At 35.0% G+C, this 16960-nt stretch overlaps 1 protein-coding gene across 4 annotated transcripts in view; it reads left to right on the top strand.

The window, feature by feature from the left end:
• Positions 1 to 16960, top strand: part of ILRUN (inflammation and lipid regulator with UBA-like and NBR1-like domains) — a 186626-nt gene that overhangs the window by 109274 nt on the left and 60392 nt on the right. For 2 of the 4 annotated variants that reach the window (XM_051996441.1, XM_051996437.1), the window contains exon 5: positions 9902 to 10265. The exons of the other annotated variants lie outside the window; for them this stretch is intronic. In XM_051996441.1, the coding sequence (XP_051852401.1) occupies positions 9902 to 9940 (39 nt within the window). In that variant the 3' untranslated portion in view covers positions 9941 to 10265. Of the gene's footprint in view, positions 1 to 9901; positions 10266 to 16960 lie in introns of those variants that run through there. 4 annotated transcript variants of the gene reach the window in all.

The raw sequence follows: 16960 nt of genomic DNA, 5'->3' as shown, positions 1-16960 counted from the left end.
TCTTCTCTGTATTCTTTGACTATATTTTTGCCCAATAGCCTGTTCACATAAAGATTGAGTGAACTATGTGATCTGAGTGGTATTTTGACTTTAGTTTTTCATGTGTGGAAAATGCATGTTGAGTTTATATGATTTTTTAAAGATCATTTTATTGTTGTAAGATCTCGCCTAGAAATTTGCGTACTTGTCTTTTGTCTGTATGATGGTTGATTAAAACCTTTAAATCATAGCCTATTGTCTTCCAAGTTCTGTCAGGGTTATTATGCCCAGTTGTTCATTTTTCTTGCTTTAATAAAGCCCTGATGCTGGGATGTGTACTCTTGCAGGTGGTTCATATGGTTGGATCCCTATGAGTATGTTTTGTACATTTTTTATCATTTCACTCTGACAGATAATACTGGGATGAACCCATCATGATTTGAATTTAGTCAGGTGTTAGATCCAGCATCCCTTTCTGCTGTAATCATGAAAACAGTTAATAAACTAACTTTTGCATTGCTTCAAGATGCATTTAGATAGAGGAAGCTAAAATAAGACCCATTTTATTTGAGGAGTAAGCTGTTGCATTATAATCCTAGCTTTTAACATCTCTGGCCAAAGGATTATACCTAGCATAAATCAGGAGTCATAGAAAGAAAGCTGCTAGTTTTGACTCATGTTTCCCAGTGTAGCCTCATAGGAACAACCATCAAATAATGGAAAATTCATACAAATATATCTTGTTGAAGCTGTGATCAGAGCTGTGGTATCATTTCAGTGTACACTGTAGAAATAACCTGAAGATCTGACTGACAAAAAAGATAGGAAGGTAATTTGTTTCACTATTCTCTACTGCTCAGACTTCAGAAGTATTGTTCTGTTTGGGATACCACATATCAAAGAATTGGAGGATTCAGAGAAAGATAATAAAGTAGTAAGAAAGAGCTTTTAGACAATGCCTGAGACGTTTGGTGAAGAGAAGACTTAATAGAAGAACATAATAGTTGAAGGGTGGTGGATTTAGGCTTGTGGAAGAGACAGTAGATTTAGAATTTATAGCTGAAGATAAGTGTAGGGTCAATGGGTGAAATTTATGAGGAGACAGATTTTGTCTTAGAGTGAGGGAGAGTTGTTTAACAGTTAAAATGTTTCCCAAAATGTGCAGCTTGCTGCCTTTTGATTCATTTCTGAATGGAGTGGTACACCTAACTAGGTGACTTCTGAAGTCCCTCTTCTAATTACTTCTAAAATGTTCTGATAGTTTGAGAACATGTATTGATTGGTTGAAGCTTAAATTGTTCTCTCTTTTACTTGTGACTTATTTTTTACTTATACTGGTGCATTTTATAATGAGAATGAATTGGGTTTTTTTGTTCTTGTTTTTTGTTTATTCTTAACCTTGTGTTAATAAGTTTTTTCTGATAGTCCTCCTTGGATTTGCAGACCTTTACAAAGGTCTTCTTTGGAAATGTTACTTTATAATGAGGAGGCTTTGATTTCAAATCAAAGTTTGAATAATACTGTTACAGTACTACCTCAAGTTTTTCATGGACTGTATTGGATTCTTTAGGGACTAGCGATACTGTAGTTGGGGTTAAAGTTTGAAAGGAACTGTGGCAAAGAGCAAGACTCTGAAGATAGTACCCACAAGGAAATAACATTGACTATGGGGCATCTGGAGAGATAAAAGTTAGACTCCAAATTGAAATTTGGTCCCCAGATTCTCCAAACCTGAACAGCATCCTGGTCAGAAATATTAAATCACTGCATTTGGCCTTATTATATAAGGCCCCCTGCTGGCATTTCAAGCTAAGGTCCAGTCATCTCCACTTCTTATCTCCTAAGTAGAGTAGAGTTCCTGGACAATCAATAAGTATTGAGCACCTAGAATGTGCCCAGCAGTTGCCTAAGCACTGTGCAGAATCTCCTTTTTCCCTCTTCCCCCACTCGCCCCATGTGACATGATCCTTACAAGTTTACAATCTAATTGAAGAGATAAAAACCTAAACAAAACAATTAGAGATAATTCAATATATATTAAAATACTCATCTGTCAAGTACAATTAAATGGTCATTTATAAAGTTTTATAATGTTTGTTTAATTGAATTGAAAGTGCCAACTTTATGGTACGAATAGTGAGTCTAATAGGAGAGATTATTGTGGGACAGAGTCATTAGGGAAAGCTTGAAAAATGAGTAGGATTTGAGTAGATGGAGAGGAGGGAGGCTATTTAGGGTAGAGAGCCAGGGAATACCAGGGGGAGAATTAAGAGAGAGGTAGGTGTGTGTGTGTGTGTGTGTGTGTGTGTGTGTAGGGGTGTGTGTAGGGGTGTGTGTGTGTGTGTAGAAGACTCATCCAAATGGTACTGAGCATTTGTTGGGAGTGGGGTTAAAGTAATAGGAAATAAGGGTTGAATATATAAAATGGGATTGATAGTTGTCTATTTCGAGTTTCTTTATATAGTTTCTAGTTTATTTTTAGTTAGAGTGATAAAACTCCCTTTCCTTCATACTACTGCCAGATTAATCATCTTTCAGATCACAGTTCTTATAATGTCACTTGCCCATTCAAAAAAACTTTTCAGTGGTTTTTCTATTCAATGCCTGCTGGGAAAAAAAAGTTCAAACTTCTCAGCTTGACATTCAGCAGAAAATTCTCCCACCTTCATCTCCCCACTCCATGTCATGTCTCTCTACACTAATCTTACTTATTGTTAAAGAAGTATTAGACATACATGGTGCTTTATTTTACAAGGACCTTCCTGATTCTTTCCAACTGGATGTAATTGGCAATCTGTCCTCTAAATCACCAAAATATTTTGTTGCTTCTCTTGACATTATTTATCTTGTTTAATAGTTATTTGCTATATTTGTACTCAGTTATAAACTTTTTGAGGACAGGATATGCATAGTTTCTGAAAATATCTTCCACCAGTTTTTATATCAGTGTTTTGTGATTTGTTGAATTGAATTACCAGAATGAGCATAGTAATAATATTTCTTCCTGTCTCTGTCTCTTGTTTTTTCTCTCTCTTTGGGTGCGTGTGCTCACACACACGTGCGCACGCACACACACACGCGCACATACAGAGAGTATGCTATGTATAAGGTTTTAATTATTTTTGATGATGGAGGCAAATAGTGGCAGATATTCTAAAAGTCATTTATAATTGTCTATAAAATTAGGAATTTTCTATCTTTTTAAATAAGAATATGTACTGAAGATACATTGTGACTCAAACTAAATGATAAAATCTTGTAGAGACCTGGCTATGGAAAATATAAAAAGTATTACCCTGAAGAATAATGCCTTCACCATAACTAAAACTGTATGTTCTCTAAGCATATTGTTTGATTCATCCTTTTTGGGCAGAGAAATGAAAAGTTAAAGATTTTTTTGTTTAAAAGAACTTTTCTAGTGTTATAACTTAGAACTTTTGCTTTATCTTCCTAAACTCCATTGAGGAAATAAACCAAATTTATGAATAAGATCAACAAAAGAGTTTAGGTAGGGTAACTGACTAAGTGAACCAAGGTGAAGCAACAGCATCTCACAGATAAATGGGAGGTTGACCTATAACACTTTTTTTCTCCTAAAAACCCATTCCCATGTGTTATGATGTTTATTTGAATAACTTTTATGATTTCTTAATTGTCCTTCTAGATTTGAAGTCTAGAGGAGCAGAAATATATATTTATCATAAAAGAGAACTGAAACAAAGAGAAATTTATTGTTTTGCCAAGAGAATGTTAGTGTTCAAGTTACCTGATTCTTACCCAGAATTCATGCTACTGGATCCTAATGTGTATTGAGCACAGAAACAACAACATGATGCAGGAAGGATTTTGAACTTGGGCTCAAAATACTTAATTCTACCATTTACTACTTGTGTGATCTTGGGGAAGTTATATAATATATATGGGCCTCAAGTTTTCTTGTGTGTAAAATGAAGGTTTGGAGTAAAGGAACTCTGAAGTCCTTTATAGATTTAAATCTTTTAATTCCATGTTATTTCTCCTGGATGATGTAAGCTAATAGAGAGGAAATACCCTTAGTATCAGAAATCATTGAGTAATTGTAGCTGGAAATTTGGTTTGCCTTAAAAGAAACTTTCAGCTTGGCAAATGTATCATGATGCTGTTGGTGGCTCATGATAGCAATTAAAGAAGGCAGGTACAAATTCCTGCTGTCGAGGCAGCTAGGTGGCGCAGTGGTTAGAGCATCAGCCCTGAAGTCAGGAGAACCCGAGTTCAAATTTGATCTCAGATACTTAACACTTCTTAGCTGTGTGACCCTGGACAAGTCACTTAGCCCCAATTGCCTCAACAACAATAACAAAAAAAGAACAAATTCCTGCTGTCTTCACAATTACAATTTTACTCGGTAAGCTTGGCAAAATAAAATTAAAAGATTGCTTCATGCATCCTGCTTTTTTAGGGCTGGGTGGATGTGTCAACATAATGGTGCATCTGTCACTGTCAGGAACTGTATACCTTTGCTGTATATCTAGAGCTCCTCCCCATCAACAGTTTAATAATATAAAGCTCTTTGGGCTTAATGAAATGTGCCCAGTGGGAAGCTGCAGGTGGGAAGGACTTTTCTATCTGCATCCCATACCCCAGGAGTTCCTGAGAACTTTCCAAAGGTAGCTTGAAAAGTATATGCTGACCTGTTCTACCCAGGCATAAATCTGGTTTTGTTATAAATTGATTAGTCTATTTATAATGGTCAGCTCAATTGTAAGTAACCTGTCCCAGTGATCACTTATTTTCCTGAATGTTAGGAGCTGTTTTAATTAACACTTTATATGCTCTTATCTAAAAAGCCTTTGTAACAAAACAAGAACACAAATGAATAGACTTTTTTTTGATACAAGCTTAATCTTGCAGATGTATTTATTTTTGTAAGGGCAAAATAGTTTCTATTTAGAGATTTTTCATCTAGCAAAAACCAATTTGAATGGTATAGAAGGATAGATTGGAGAAGAAATATTAAAATGAAGCTATTTCTCTTGTAATTTTGCTTTTAAAACTTTTGAAGAAATTTAGTTTTTTGGTTTGAAGGTATTAGTCACAATCCCTCAGACCAAACCAATAGGTTTCTTTCTGAACATAAGATCACTTTGAAGATAAGACTAGCCCTGGATCATTATAGTTGCTCTTTATTCAGCCAATAGCTGACCTATTTGGAATGAGTAATCATTTATATTAGACAAGAAGAGAATCTTGAATTCATTTATTAACTATCTTGACTAGGATAGAGTGTTTTGGTTTTGCTTTTTTAAACTGCTTCTGACTGCTTGACATTTCCTAGAGGAAATGATAGTTTGAGAATTTGTTACTGTTTCCACAAATGTCCTGTCAGAATAATTGCCATTCTTTTGTCCGTATAGAAAGGTTCACTTTGTTTCCAGGTGTTCATTTATCCACTGCTGAGTCATCTTCTCTCCTTTCCCTATACCCCTTAGCCCACTTGTATTCTCTTGAAGATTTGTCTTCCTAATAGCTTCTGTTTAATAATGTACCTAGAATTTTAGCAAAAGTCAATCTGTTTTTATTGGGGAAGGAGTAGAATAAGAGAACAAATATTTATGTAATTCCTATAATGTGCCAGGAACTGTACTGAGGACTTTTTACAAATATTATCTCATTTGATCCTCAGAACAACTCTGTGAGGCAAGTGCTATTATTATCCCCATTTTGCAGTTAAAGAAACTGAGGCAAACAGAAGTTAAAATGACTTGCCCAGTCAGTCATACAACTATAGTAAGTATTTTGAGTCTGGATTTTATCTTTGATCTTCCTTATTCCCAGGATAGCACTGTAGCTATATTAAAGTATTAACAATTTAATGATTAATAGCCATTGTCTGTAATAATTTAAGTGTTTAAACTAAAGTATCTGTTCTTCATTTCAATCAGTTTTTGGGGAATTTGAGCTCAGAGCAGGAGATTTAGCAAAGGACAAATGCCATCCTTTTGAACTAGCTTTCTGAAGATTTGTATATTGAAACTAAGTTGGATTCTCTTATGTACATCTCATGGTAATAATAGGTGTCTGGATTTTGGGAAGAGGTTGGAAGTTTTGACAGAATTGAGATATGAAGATGATTTCAATTGGAGTTTGTTTAAAAACGGTATGCAGCATTCATCTATAGTAAGGCTACTGGTAGTCGTTTTAATGTCTTGCAGGCATTTAAGGAAACAGTTTACTGGTATTCTTACTGTTATGTGGCCTATTGCTGTGGGGAGAATGGGTTAGATATGCTTATAGAGTTCCTTAGGGTTTTCAGGCCATTGATATTTTAATTTTTAAATGGAGGGAAAAATAAGCCATCATTACAAATACTTTTTCATGGAACTCAAAGGAAAGTATAAAGTTAGAATATGGATGTAATCATTATTTATTTTAGCAACTATTCTATTAGTGTTGTCATCCTTTTATATAAAAACTTAAAAGATAGTTTCTGGAGAATGAAATGGATTTTACAGCTCTTCCTTTTTCATTCAGTACATAATACAGTTTGTGTCAGGTGTCAGATTGCAAACTTTTTCCATTCTCTTGTCAAAAGCAAATAATGCTATCAGTTGTGCTGTTTAGAATTGTAGTGTTTCTGTGTTGCCAGCCCCTTTGATAGCTATAGCATTATAACAACATTGATTTGTGATACTGTGAACCTCTTATTGCTGATTTAATTGAAATTCATTTTACTCACTCTCCCATTCTCTAAACAAGGAATGTTTCTTTAGAAGCCTTCATTTTTTTGAAATTACTACATTATAAGCGACACTTATCTTAGTTTCTTGTGGCAGCAATGGGTTTTGAGAAGCATATTGCTCTTCTGTTCTGTGCCTCTGATTATGTCCAAGATGGTATAGAGTTTGAGCTTTGGTCATCCATCACTAATGATTTTAAATTTCTTTTGAATTTATTCTATTTGAATTTATGTGTTGAGTTCTAATTTTGAAATACACCTAAGCACAAATTGGTCACATTTTGTTCTTGGGGATGTAGATTTCTGGAAGATCTATTTCCCCAAAAAAATCAAGTCTTGGAACAGCAAGTAGTTCCCCCTCATCTTAGTTCCTCCAGGACAATCTTCACTAGGGATCTGTAAACTTGAATTTATATGTATGTGTGTGTGTGTGTGTGTGTGTGTGTGTGTGTGAGAGAGAGAGAGAGAGAAAGAGAGAGCTTTAGTTCAATATACTGTTTTTTTTTGCAGTCCCAAGTAATTTTGAGAAGACACCTCACTAGATCTTCCCCAGACTGCCAAAGGCTATTTACAGTATGGAAAAAGCTTAAGAATTTCTATTCTAGGACTTCCTTGCTGAAGAATTCTTTTCTGGCCATGATTAGATACCTACTTCTTTAACTCTCCTTGAATAGCCTGTGGTGGTAAGGGCAAATAGGCTAGGACTTACCACTTTGTAGTTTTAATGCCTGCAAGACGTCTTGCAAGTGTTTAAGGAAACAATTTGCTGATAGTCCTACTGTTATGTGGCCTATATTACTATGAGGAAAATGGGTAATACTTATATAGTTCCTTAGGATTTTCAGGCCATTGAGATTTTAGTTTTTAAATGGAAGGAAAAATAAGCCACCATTACAAATGCTTTCTATGGAACTCAAAGTAGAAAGTCACATATAGATATTTTTTTGTCTGAAATTATCTTCCTAAAGGAGTCTACAAAATTTATTAATAATGCTATACAGTCTATAGCACTTTATACCGTGAAAGTCCTTTTGTACATGTTATTTCATTTGATCCTCAGAACATCCTGTAGAAATGTGCAGGTGTTTTATCACTGACAGATGAAAGAGAGGAGACAGAGAAGTCATGACTTACCAGAGATCATTCATGAATCTGTAGTTGACCTAAGATGGCAGCCTGATTTGTATTTATAGTTCTGCCATATTAGACATAGCGTTATGTGTTTTTTGATGTCAGATACTCAGGTAAGTTTTTTTTTTTTTTTAATACCCTTGTACTTTTAAATGTGATGTGGATTCATACCTCTTTTTTACTTGTCAAAAAGGCAGCAATATGGGATGATTTAAGGAACTTGCCATAGATTAAGGCAGATTAATAGCATGATCATGCTATACTCAGGAGGGTTTGCCAGTTTTGTTTAATTTTGATCATTCTGAAGTAATTCTTTTTTGAATATTGGTTAAAGTCTCACTATATTCTTCTGTATTTAAATTGACAAATGTAAAAATAAATTAATCAAACATTATGAGTTTAAAAACATGTCTCTTATTACACATTAGAAAGACTGAAGATTAAAATTATGTCCAAGGGCTGATCTTTTTTCCTCATTTTAAAAAAATGTTTAATTTATTTTTAGTGGCAGCAAAACCATTAAGCTCCATTTTGTTTATTTTTGAATTTAGAATATTACCCAGGCTATCCAGATTCTTAAGTGTATTTGCTAACAAGCTGAAATGCAGTTTATGTTTTTTATGAAGGCTATGCTGTTTGAGGGAATGAGAGGGAAACTTTTTCTTCACTATCATACTAATAGTGCCAATCAATCCTAGTAGAAATTTGAAAATAATAAGTTTTTCAAAAATTGGACTGTGGGGAATTACACAGGGATATATAACGGATAGGTTTAATCATGTTTACATATTTTACAAGTACCTGACAATTTGATTCCTCATTTAGTTGAAATTCATTCTCTGTTATGGTTATTGTTTTTAGGTTACTATTTCAAGCCTAGAAAATATAAAATCTGACATTGTTTTCCACCATAAAGAAACTGGGCCCCCTAAATTACCTTTATTTCTTTAAAACCTCTTCTAAAGATTTGGTCATGTTTCAGCAGGAATGTGTGTTTTTACTGCCATATCCTCTCCTGGAGGCCAGTTATATTTACTCAATATATTCACATATACTATTCTGGTATCAATAATATACTACTCTGGTATCAATCTGGTATTCTTAAATATCAGCTGTGTATTTATCACTGACCTAAGAAGCACAATGATAGAGATGCAGAAAAATATGACACAACCCTTTGTCTCAAAGAATGTGTGATTGGAAAACTAAAACTAATGTACTTGGTGAATAATGAACTATATGAAAATATATGATTAAGTACTAGGTTGTAAGTCAAGGGTCATAGAATTCAGAGGGATCAGTGAAAACTAGAATACACTATCTTAGAATGTAAGAATGCAGGGAAGGTTTATATACTCTTTACTACTCCATAGGTATTCAACATATGGACTATTGACCCCAGGTTGCAATCCTCCAAAAGTCTTATCTCATAAGCTTGCATAGATGTGATATAGTATGACCTACTTCTCTAACACCATTGTGTAGCCAACTACTAACAGGTTTGGATTAGTTAGTATTTGTAATTTTTAGAACAATTCATATGTACCAAACTGTGTACTATCACTAGTGTAATATCAGATCTGAATCAATTCCCTCATTTTATAGAATACTATGAGGAGAGGGGGAGGAATTGAGTTAAATAGAATAACAATGCATATAAAGAAGTATAGTGGAAAATAAGTGTAGATAGAGTGTAGGGCAACAATTAGGAGAGTCATAACTTTAGTGGAAAAGTGGACTTTTTGTTGGATTGACTTATTTTGAACTGGGGAATGATTTGAAAGTAAAGTATGATAAAACTTGGAAGTTCTTTGTTTTGTTTTATTTTCTCCTTTATTTTCTTCATACCCAGCAACAGCTTGGAGGATGAAGTAATTGTATTCTGAGGAAGGAAGTAGAATTTAGAGAATATTGCATTAATTTGAATAGAAGTTCAACTAGAATTGTGGGACTTGGTGGGGGTGGGGAGGGAAATAGAGGGGAGTGTCCATAAGTCTCAGCCTATTCCTTACCAGAAATCCTTATTTGAATTCAGACTTCTTCCTTGCACCAATGTCAGTTTGTTTATATCACCAGGAACTTGGATCTCCATCGGCCAACAGACCTTCAGACTAGATCCTCTCCATTGGGTTTCCACCCCAGCGGGACTCTACAGGTGTTTGAATCCAGTTCTTACTCCCATTCTAGTGTTCTCCCCTGCCTTAAGGGTAGAGAAAAGGCCACCAGGGAGCTCTGCCATTATCCCACCTGGAGTCCAGCACACTTCACTATTGGAGAACCATTTTGTTTTTGTTTTTGGTTGTTATTTTTTTGTTTTGCATTATTCCAAACAGTTTGAAGAGTGCACTTTCTAAACTTTTTACTTGAAGGGGTGTGTCTAACCCAGCTAGAAGCCTCCTCTGTCTTCTTGTAGACCTTTAAACAACTTGTTCTCATTCAAGTTAGTGTGTGAGTTTTATTCTTCAGAGTACTTTTCTTGATACTTAAATGGTAGGGGAGGGCTTCTCTACAAGGTAGGATCTGCTCTGCCACTTTTGGGTTGGGAATGTCCAAGTTGACTCTGGGAGCTGCCTTTGACCATGGGAATTCTGGAGTGAATCCGAGGGGACTGACTGCCCCCAGCAGGGTTGAAGAAGTTAGTTTGCAGCCACAAAAGAACTGCTGTAGGCGGTAAGTATGGGGAATGGTTTAGCTTTTTAACCCTTTCCATTCTGCGGCATGCTTGGAACTTTGTGGCACAATATAATAGGCATCACCAAAAAATTCATGAACTTAGCATGCCCTGCTCATAACCAAGCCATGCTAACTTCTGCTCATGCTGGTTCTTTGACTCATCCTTGGCCAACATATAAGTTTTTTCATATATGTGTGGATCTTGTTATTACATTGGAGTTTTTTGTTTGGTTGATTTTTATGTTAGTATTAGCGTGGGCAGAAAACTTTTTCCACTAATGACATAACCACTAGCATTTCTCAGCATGCTGGGTGAAAAGCACTAGTTTAGAAGAAATGGGGAAGAGAAGCCAGATTTGACTAAATGATCTTCACTCATATAAAAGTTAACATCCCTAGCATCTTTACCAATATTTAGTATGTTTTATTTTAGCTGACAAATGACTGATGGTTTGAAAAAGTGATTTAACCAGGATAGCCTTGATGTATATAAAAAGGCTGGCCTTACCTCTTGACCACACCATATTTGCATTAATAGAACTGGGATAGAACCAAGTACTAAACGCCGTATTCTTCTTTGTTTGTATTCAGTGTACATAAGTGTACAAAAGAACAAGCACTAGTCTGGAGAAGCGTTGACCGGGAATGACCCAGGAAATAATCTAGAAGAGAGAGGGGTCTCATGGTGTTATCTGATGCTGCCATCAGTGTTACACTGGGGAATTTATGTTATTTTGCAGCCATGCATCAAAAGCCGCCTGTTTCTTTATTAACCTGTTTGAACCTTTTTATTTATTTAAATCAAATCACAAATAAAAGCAAAATAAAGACAGGTGTGTGAAGTTTTCTTGTTGTGGTGGTTTATCCCATAGCAAACTCACTCTTTTGAAAAGTGTAACAAAAAAATAGATAAAGGCCTTCTGCAATGTACATTGATAATTTATCACAGCAATAATTTGAGTTTATCAGACTTCTAAAATACTTTAAAGAAAGCTGGCTCACAAATACAGTGAATTTCAGTCTTGATTTCAAAAAAATAATTAAAGGCCTATTATGTATATCACATTTGTACCCAAAGCATTTGCAATTAGAGGATCAAGGATTGATCATGAGACAAAAATATACAAAGTATGCTCTCTACACTAAGCTGTGACAAAATTTGTCATCTGTATAACATTTCCTGGTTTAAAAAGCACTTACAGTTTTTTTCCCCTGATCTTAGATCCTTACTAAAATTTTGTGAGGTGGTAGTTGGGATGGGTAATGAAAACTCAGATTTTGTTACATTTTACGATTTACAAAGCATTTTTCTCAAAGGATTTTGTTATTCCCATTTTACAGATAAAGAAACTGAGGCTCAGAGGGACTGTGACTTGCCCCAGAATCACATTATAGCTGATAAATGCCATGTCTGCACTTTGGCCTCTATTTCCTAACTTCAGATTCTGGGCTTTTTCTCTCCTCACTTGTCAGATTAGAAAGCTGGAAATGAGGTGACTTATTCCATGTTGCACAGCTGCTAAGTGGAGGAAATGAAACTAGAATGCCAGACTTTATGGTTTTGAATTCTAGGATTCTTTGTTCTACACCAAAGTGCTAAAAGTAATTGGCGAATAACATAGAAAGGACTAGTTCTTCTTTCCTTAGTACGTTGGCTCAGTAAACATTTTCTTCCTCAGAAGTAGTTTTCAATCCATATTTTTTCTTTGAAGACATTACTTCAGGGCAGAGTAATTTTAGTCAAAGCCACAAAGTGCTTCAAGTGCCAGACTCAAATAAAACAATTTGTAAGAGAATTACAGTAAGTAGATTTTGTGTTGTATCATAAAGGCATATTGTAAGCTATCATACTGCCTATACATTTACTTTTGACAACTGTAAAAGCAAATAGTCTGTTTGATGACTTTTTTTAAAGTTTTGATCTGATGATTGCTGTGATAGTATAGGTTGGGGGGGGGGTTATTTTTAAGTTTCAGGAGCCTGAGTTCAAGATAGATGGGAACTTGTGTCTTTTGTCTAAATTTCATTTTAAAAAATCTTTTAGAATGGATTCTAGTTATCTCTAGTGATTTATGATATAAAATCTGGAAGATTTAGGAGCCTAGATGACTGCTATAATATCTAATTTCTGGATGGTCATGTTCCTGCTCCTCACAGCAGAGCAAGTTCATGTGAGTAACAGAAAAGAATTCCTGACCCAGATGAGATATAGGAAACCACTCTATACTCATGAGAATTCCTCTGCTTCCTAACTTGAATCAGGACTCTCCTACAACTGTGATCTAACAACCACTGGATATTGGAATATCTATTGAGGAAAGCAGCCATGCTATTTGAAGAATGAGTTCTTTATTGTTGAAGACTCATTACACTTTTGTTTGGGAATCATATTCCTACATGAATGAAAGTCTGTCTCAGAAAGCATATCTTGTTCAGGTAAAGTCTCATAAACTTTAGCTAGTATGTTGTTACTACAGAATATTGGGAGAGTGTTCCCTGCTTCCCAGAAAATATTGTTTCCCATAAAGACAGCATAGCAACTCATCAGTAATCTGCAAACTCATAGATTTAAACTGGAATGTAAACAACTTCTGTATTATATAAAGGATTCCTGTTTGGATATTGATTAAATTAAAATAATTCCTGAAATCCCTTCCCACTCTGAAATTCTGTGATCTTTGCTTGAGATTGTGAATGAAGATTATTTCATATATATCCCTTAAGACAAGTTTTCTAATGTGCTTTTGGTCACCATAATAGCATTAATCTCTATTGCTGTGAATTATTAAGAATCAATTTGAGTTTCAGCTTCCATTTGAAATGTATAGTAAAAAATGTTTGCTGGTAAATGTTTTCTTGGGCAATGAGATATGAACTACATGAACTTTCCAAATAAGCATTGTAATAGACCTTGCGACCCTAGTGACCTTTTGTTTCATGTGTCTTGTAGTTAAATTCTGAACTTCAGTGTTACTACCTGTTAAATCCCTTCTGTTGCATTATGTCAGCATCATTGGTGTGACTGATTTCTAAAGAAATTGCTCCTGAGATTAAGTCAGATCAAGTGCTTTTGGGGACATGCTTTCAAAATGATATTGCGTCTACCTAGTTTGGTGTCCTTAGTTTAATTTCACAAGTGAATTTCTATACTCACCCTATTTGACTGTGCAGTGAAAAAGTCATTTCCTTATATATAGAAGACTAATTGTCTCAAGATGGAGGCTGGTCCTATTGACCACAATACATTGTTACCCATTCCTTTGAACTGCTAGACAACAGTAATCATAGTAGTGGAATTGCTCACCACTTTAGACTAAGATCTCCTGGTTTTGTTTTGTTTTTTTTGTTTTTTGTCTGTTTTTGTTTTTGTTTTTTTGTGTTTTTTTTGGGGGGGGAAAGGAGAGGCGGGGTAAGAGTTTGTGTTCTGCCATGAGACAACATGTACATGCTGTGCTTGGAAATTCCTTCATTTCTTGATTTTTTTCTCTTTATTTGAACAATCAGCTCTCAGTATTTAAAATCAAGCATATTTTCAGCTGATGTCTTAAACTATTTGAAAATTCTGTTTCTTTTCTTCTTTAAAGTGATACTTTGGTGGTGGAAGAGCAGTGAGAAAAGAGGGTGCGTGAGAGAAAGAAAATGCACTAGAAAGTATCTTTCTGCTTCACTAAATAGGCCTTCAGCACCTCCACCCCTTGAATTATTGCCATTCCTTTGTAATTAGGAAGCATTTCCTCCCTTCCCCCACCCCTAAATGTCAAAGAAAATAGTCGAGAGGATCAAGGCAAGCTTGTATAAAATAGATTAAATGTCACATCGTAAGTAAGCAGTCTTACTGGGTAAGGGTCAGAGCATTAGTGTGGAAATTTTAAAATTTGTTCTTCCATCTATGTCTGCTAACAGGCTGAGGTTTTAGTTTCCTCTTCAAATAAAATAGACATCTACCCATGTCTTGAACTCGGTGCTTTTAACTAGGTTTTTAACTCCCTGCAGTTCAAATATGTATAATGGGAATTGAGGATAGAATAGTGTGCCTCATGAAGGGCTATTCTACTGAAGTTTGAAGAATAAGGCTGGGAAGTTTAATTTGGTAAATGTTTATTTGAGGGCAAGTGAATACTTTTCATATCAAGAACTACATGAAATTTTTCCTCACTATGTGACCCCAAGCAGAGTCACTCAATCTCCTCTGAGCTTTCTTTCCTTGTCTGTAAAATGGCGAAAAAAATACTGCCAACTTGTGAAAGTCAAATGAGATCCAAAAAAAATTTGAGAACTTTAAAGCACTATATAAATGTTAGCTATGATAGTGATACATATCTCATTGGTTATAACAAAATGTTTTCCTCTCAACTCTTTATAGAGCAGGTAATATAATTTTTATTCTCCTTGTTTTATAAAGAACCTGAGATTCAGAAAGATAATGCCATGTTCAAGATGTCACATGACTTAATTTATTATAGTTAGGACTTGGTTGTGTGTTCATTCAAAAGCCAGGGCTTTTTAAAATTATACCATACACATAATTCTATGAAGTTTGTAGGGCAACTATTGACAGATGAGAATACTATGGCTCAAGGAAGGAAAGCAATTTGTTCATAACTTGTAAATTGACTTAGTATTTACTTCTGATGCCCAAATACAGTGCTGTTTCTTCTATAGCATGCTGCCTCCCATAATATTTCTCTAAACCAAAACTCAGCTGGCTGTTTTGATATGTTTATGGCAGACTAGGCTAAATGTTTGAAGTGTTGCTGAGAATTGAATCTGAGCCATTTATCTTAAAAGCTCCTTCTTTACTTTCCTTCCTCTTCATTCAGTAATTGCAGTTCTGCTTGGAATTGTTTAAAGAATCTCTCTCTTTTTTTTTTTTTTTTTTTTCTTTCTTAGATTGTAGGGAAGGATGTTTGCTGTGGAAGTGAAAATGATAGTTCCCAGGGGTTTTTGGTTCAGTGACACCATTCAATAACTGAGATTTTTTTTTTTTTGGTGATATGGGATGGAGGTAACAAGAAGAAAATCTCTTGATTAGCATTTATTTGAGATTGTGCTCTACATTGGGGACCCTTCACCATTCTTTTTGTCATTCTAATTTCTAGGCTTGAATATAACCTGGATCATTTGTGGCCTGGTTCAGGTAGATTTTTTGCAAATTTGAAAATGAAATCAGTAAAATATTGGAACTGAAAAGGATCCCAAAATTTCTAGCCTAGAAGTCCTTTTTTTGAGGCATGGACCCCTTGGTGAAGCCTGTGGACAACACCTCAGAACCATGTTTTTAAATGCATAAAATAAAATACAAGGGTAACCAGTTATGTTATAATAAAGGTGTCATTTTTTTCTCCAAGTTCATGGACTCCTTGAAATCTCTCCACAGTTGTATTGAGGAGAAGTCAATGGACTGACACAAGGTTAAGAAGCCAAGCTTATTTCATAGAAATGAAAAGGAAAGCCCAGAAAATGAGATTTGACTTGCCTAGAGTTAAGCAGTCACTCTGTGGTAAGACTGACCCTCCTGATCCACAGTCCTCAGCACTGCTCTTGCCATTATACTAAGGCTATCACATTCTTTTGATTCATACAGGACGGGGCTAGCATTCCCACAAATTGGTAATGTAATGTGCAAGAGCAGTTATTGAAATAAGTCAGCATATCACCTCTGAGAATGTATGCTTTGATCTATAGCTCTAGTCGTTTACCTTTTTTACTTGGAGAAAGTAGGCATGCTTCTTTCTCAATTCTCTTTATTCCTTTGAGAATTCTAAGTCTTTTAATTATTGCTTCCTTTTACATTATTGTGATCTTTTTGTGTGTTTCTCTTCTTGTTCTGCTTACTTGGCTCTGCACCAATTCATAAATGTATTCTTAAATTTTCCTGAATTCTTCATATTTATAGTTTCTTATGGGGCAGTAGTATATCATTACATTAGTTTATCATAATTTCTAGCTTTTTACCACAAAGTTAATATGTTTTAGCAACTTTTTCCTCTTGATACTTTTTATGTGATTAGCTAATGTTCCTTGACAAAGTGATTTAAATATATAAATATTAAGTTACTTATCAAATAAAGAACTTTTGGGTCAAAAGGATTTGGTTCCCAGAACTTAAAATTGATCACAATAAAAAGAGAAATGACCTAATAATAATAGGGTGATAGTTACAATACTGAGAGAATAGGGAAGAAGGAAGGTCATTTCTTTTAATAGGTGTAATTTTTTTTTCAACAGATGGAGAAATAGAATCATGAAACTTTGGATGCCTATATGTGGGGGCATAGGTTAGAAGTATGTTATCTTTGGGATTAGGGGCAAACTTTCTTGAAGATGGGTGATAACAGGCAACATATACATAGTATACAGCGTGTCTAAGTTTGTAGGTGAAAAACAAAAAATATCATGGTGGCTGACCACTTTTGGGAGGTCTTATGCAATATTATAGTATTGTTATTTGAACCTAGGCCG

Source organism: Antechinus flavipes, chromosome 4 (genome assembly GCF_016432865.1).
Source record: "Antechinus flavipes isolate AdamAnt ecotype Samford, QLD, Australia chromosome 4, AdamAnt_v2, whole genome shotgun sequence".
Lineage (NCBI taxonomy): Eukaryota > Metazoa > Chordata > Mammalia > Dasyuromorphia > Dasyuridae > Antechinus > Antechinus flavipes.
This window is presented reverse-complemented; position numbering and strand designations above follow the sequence as displayed.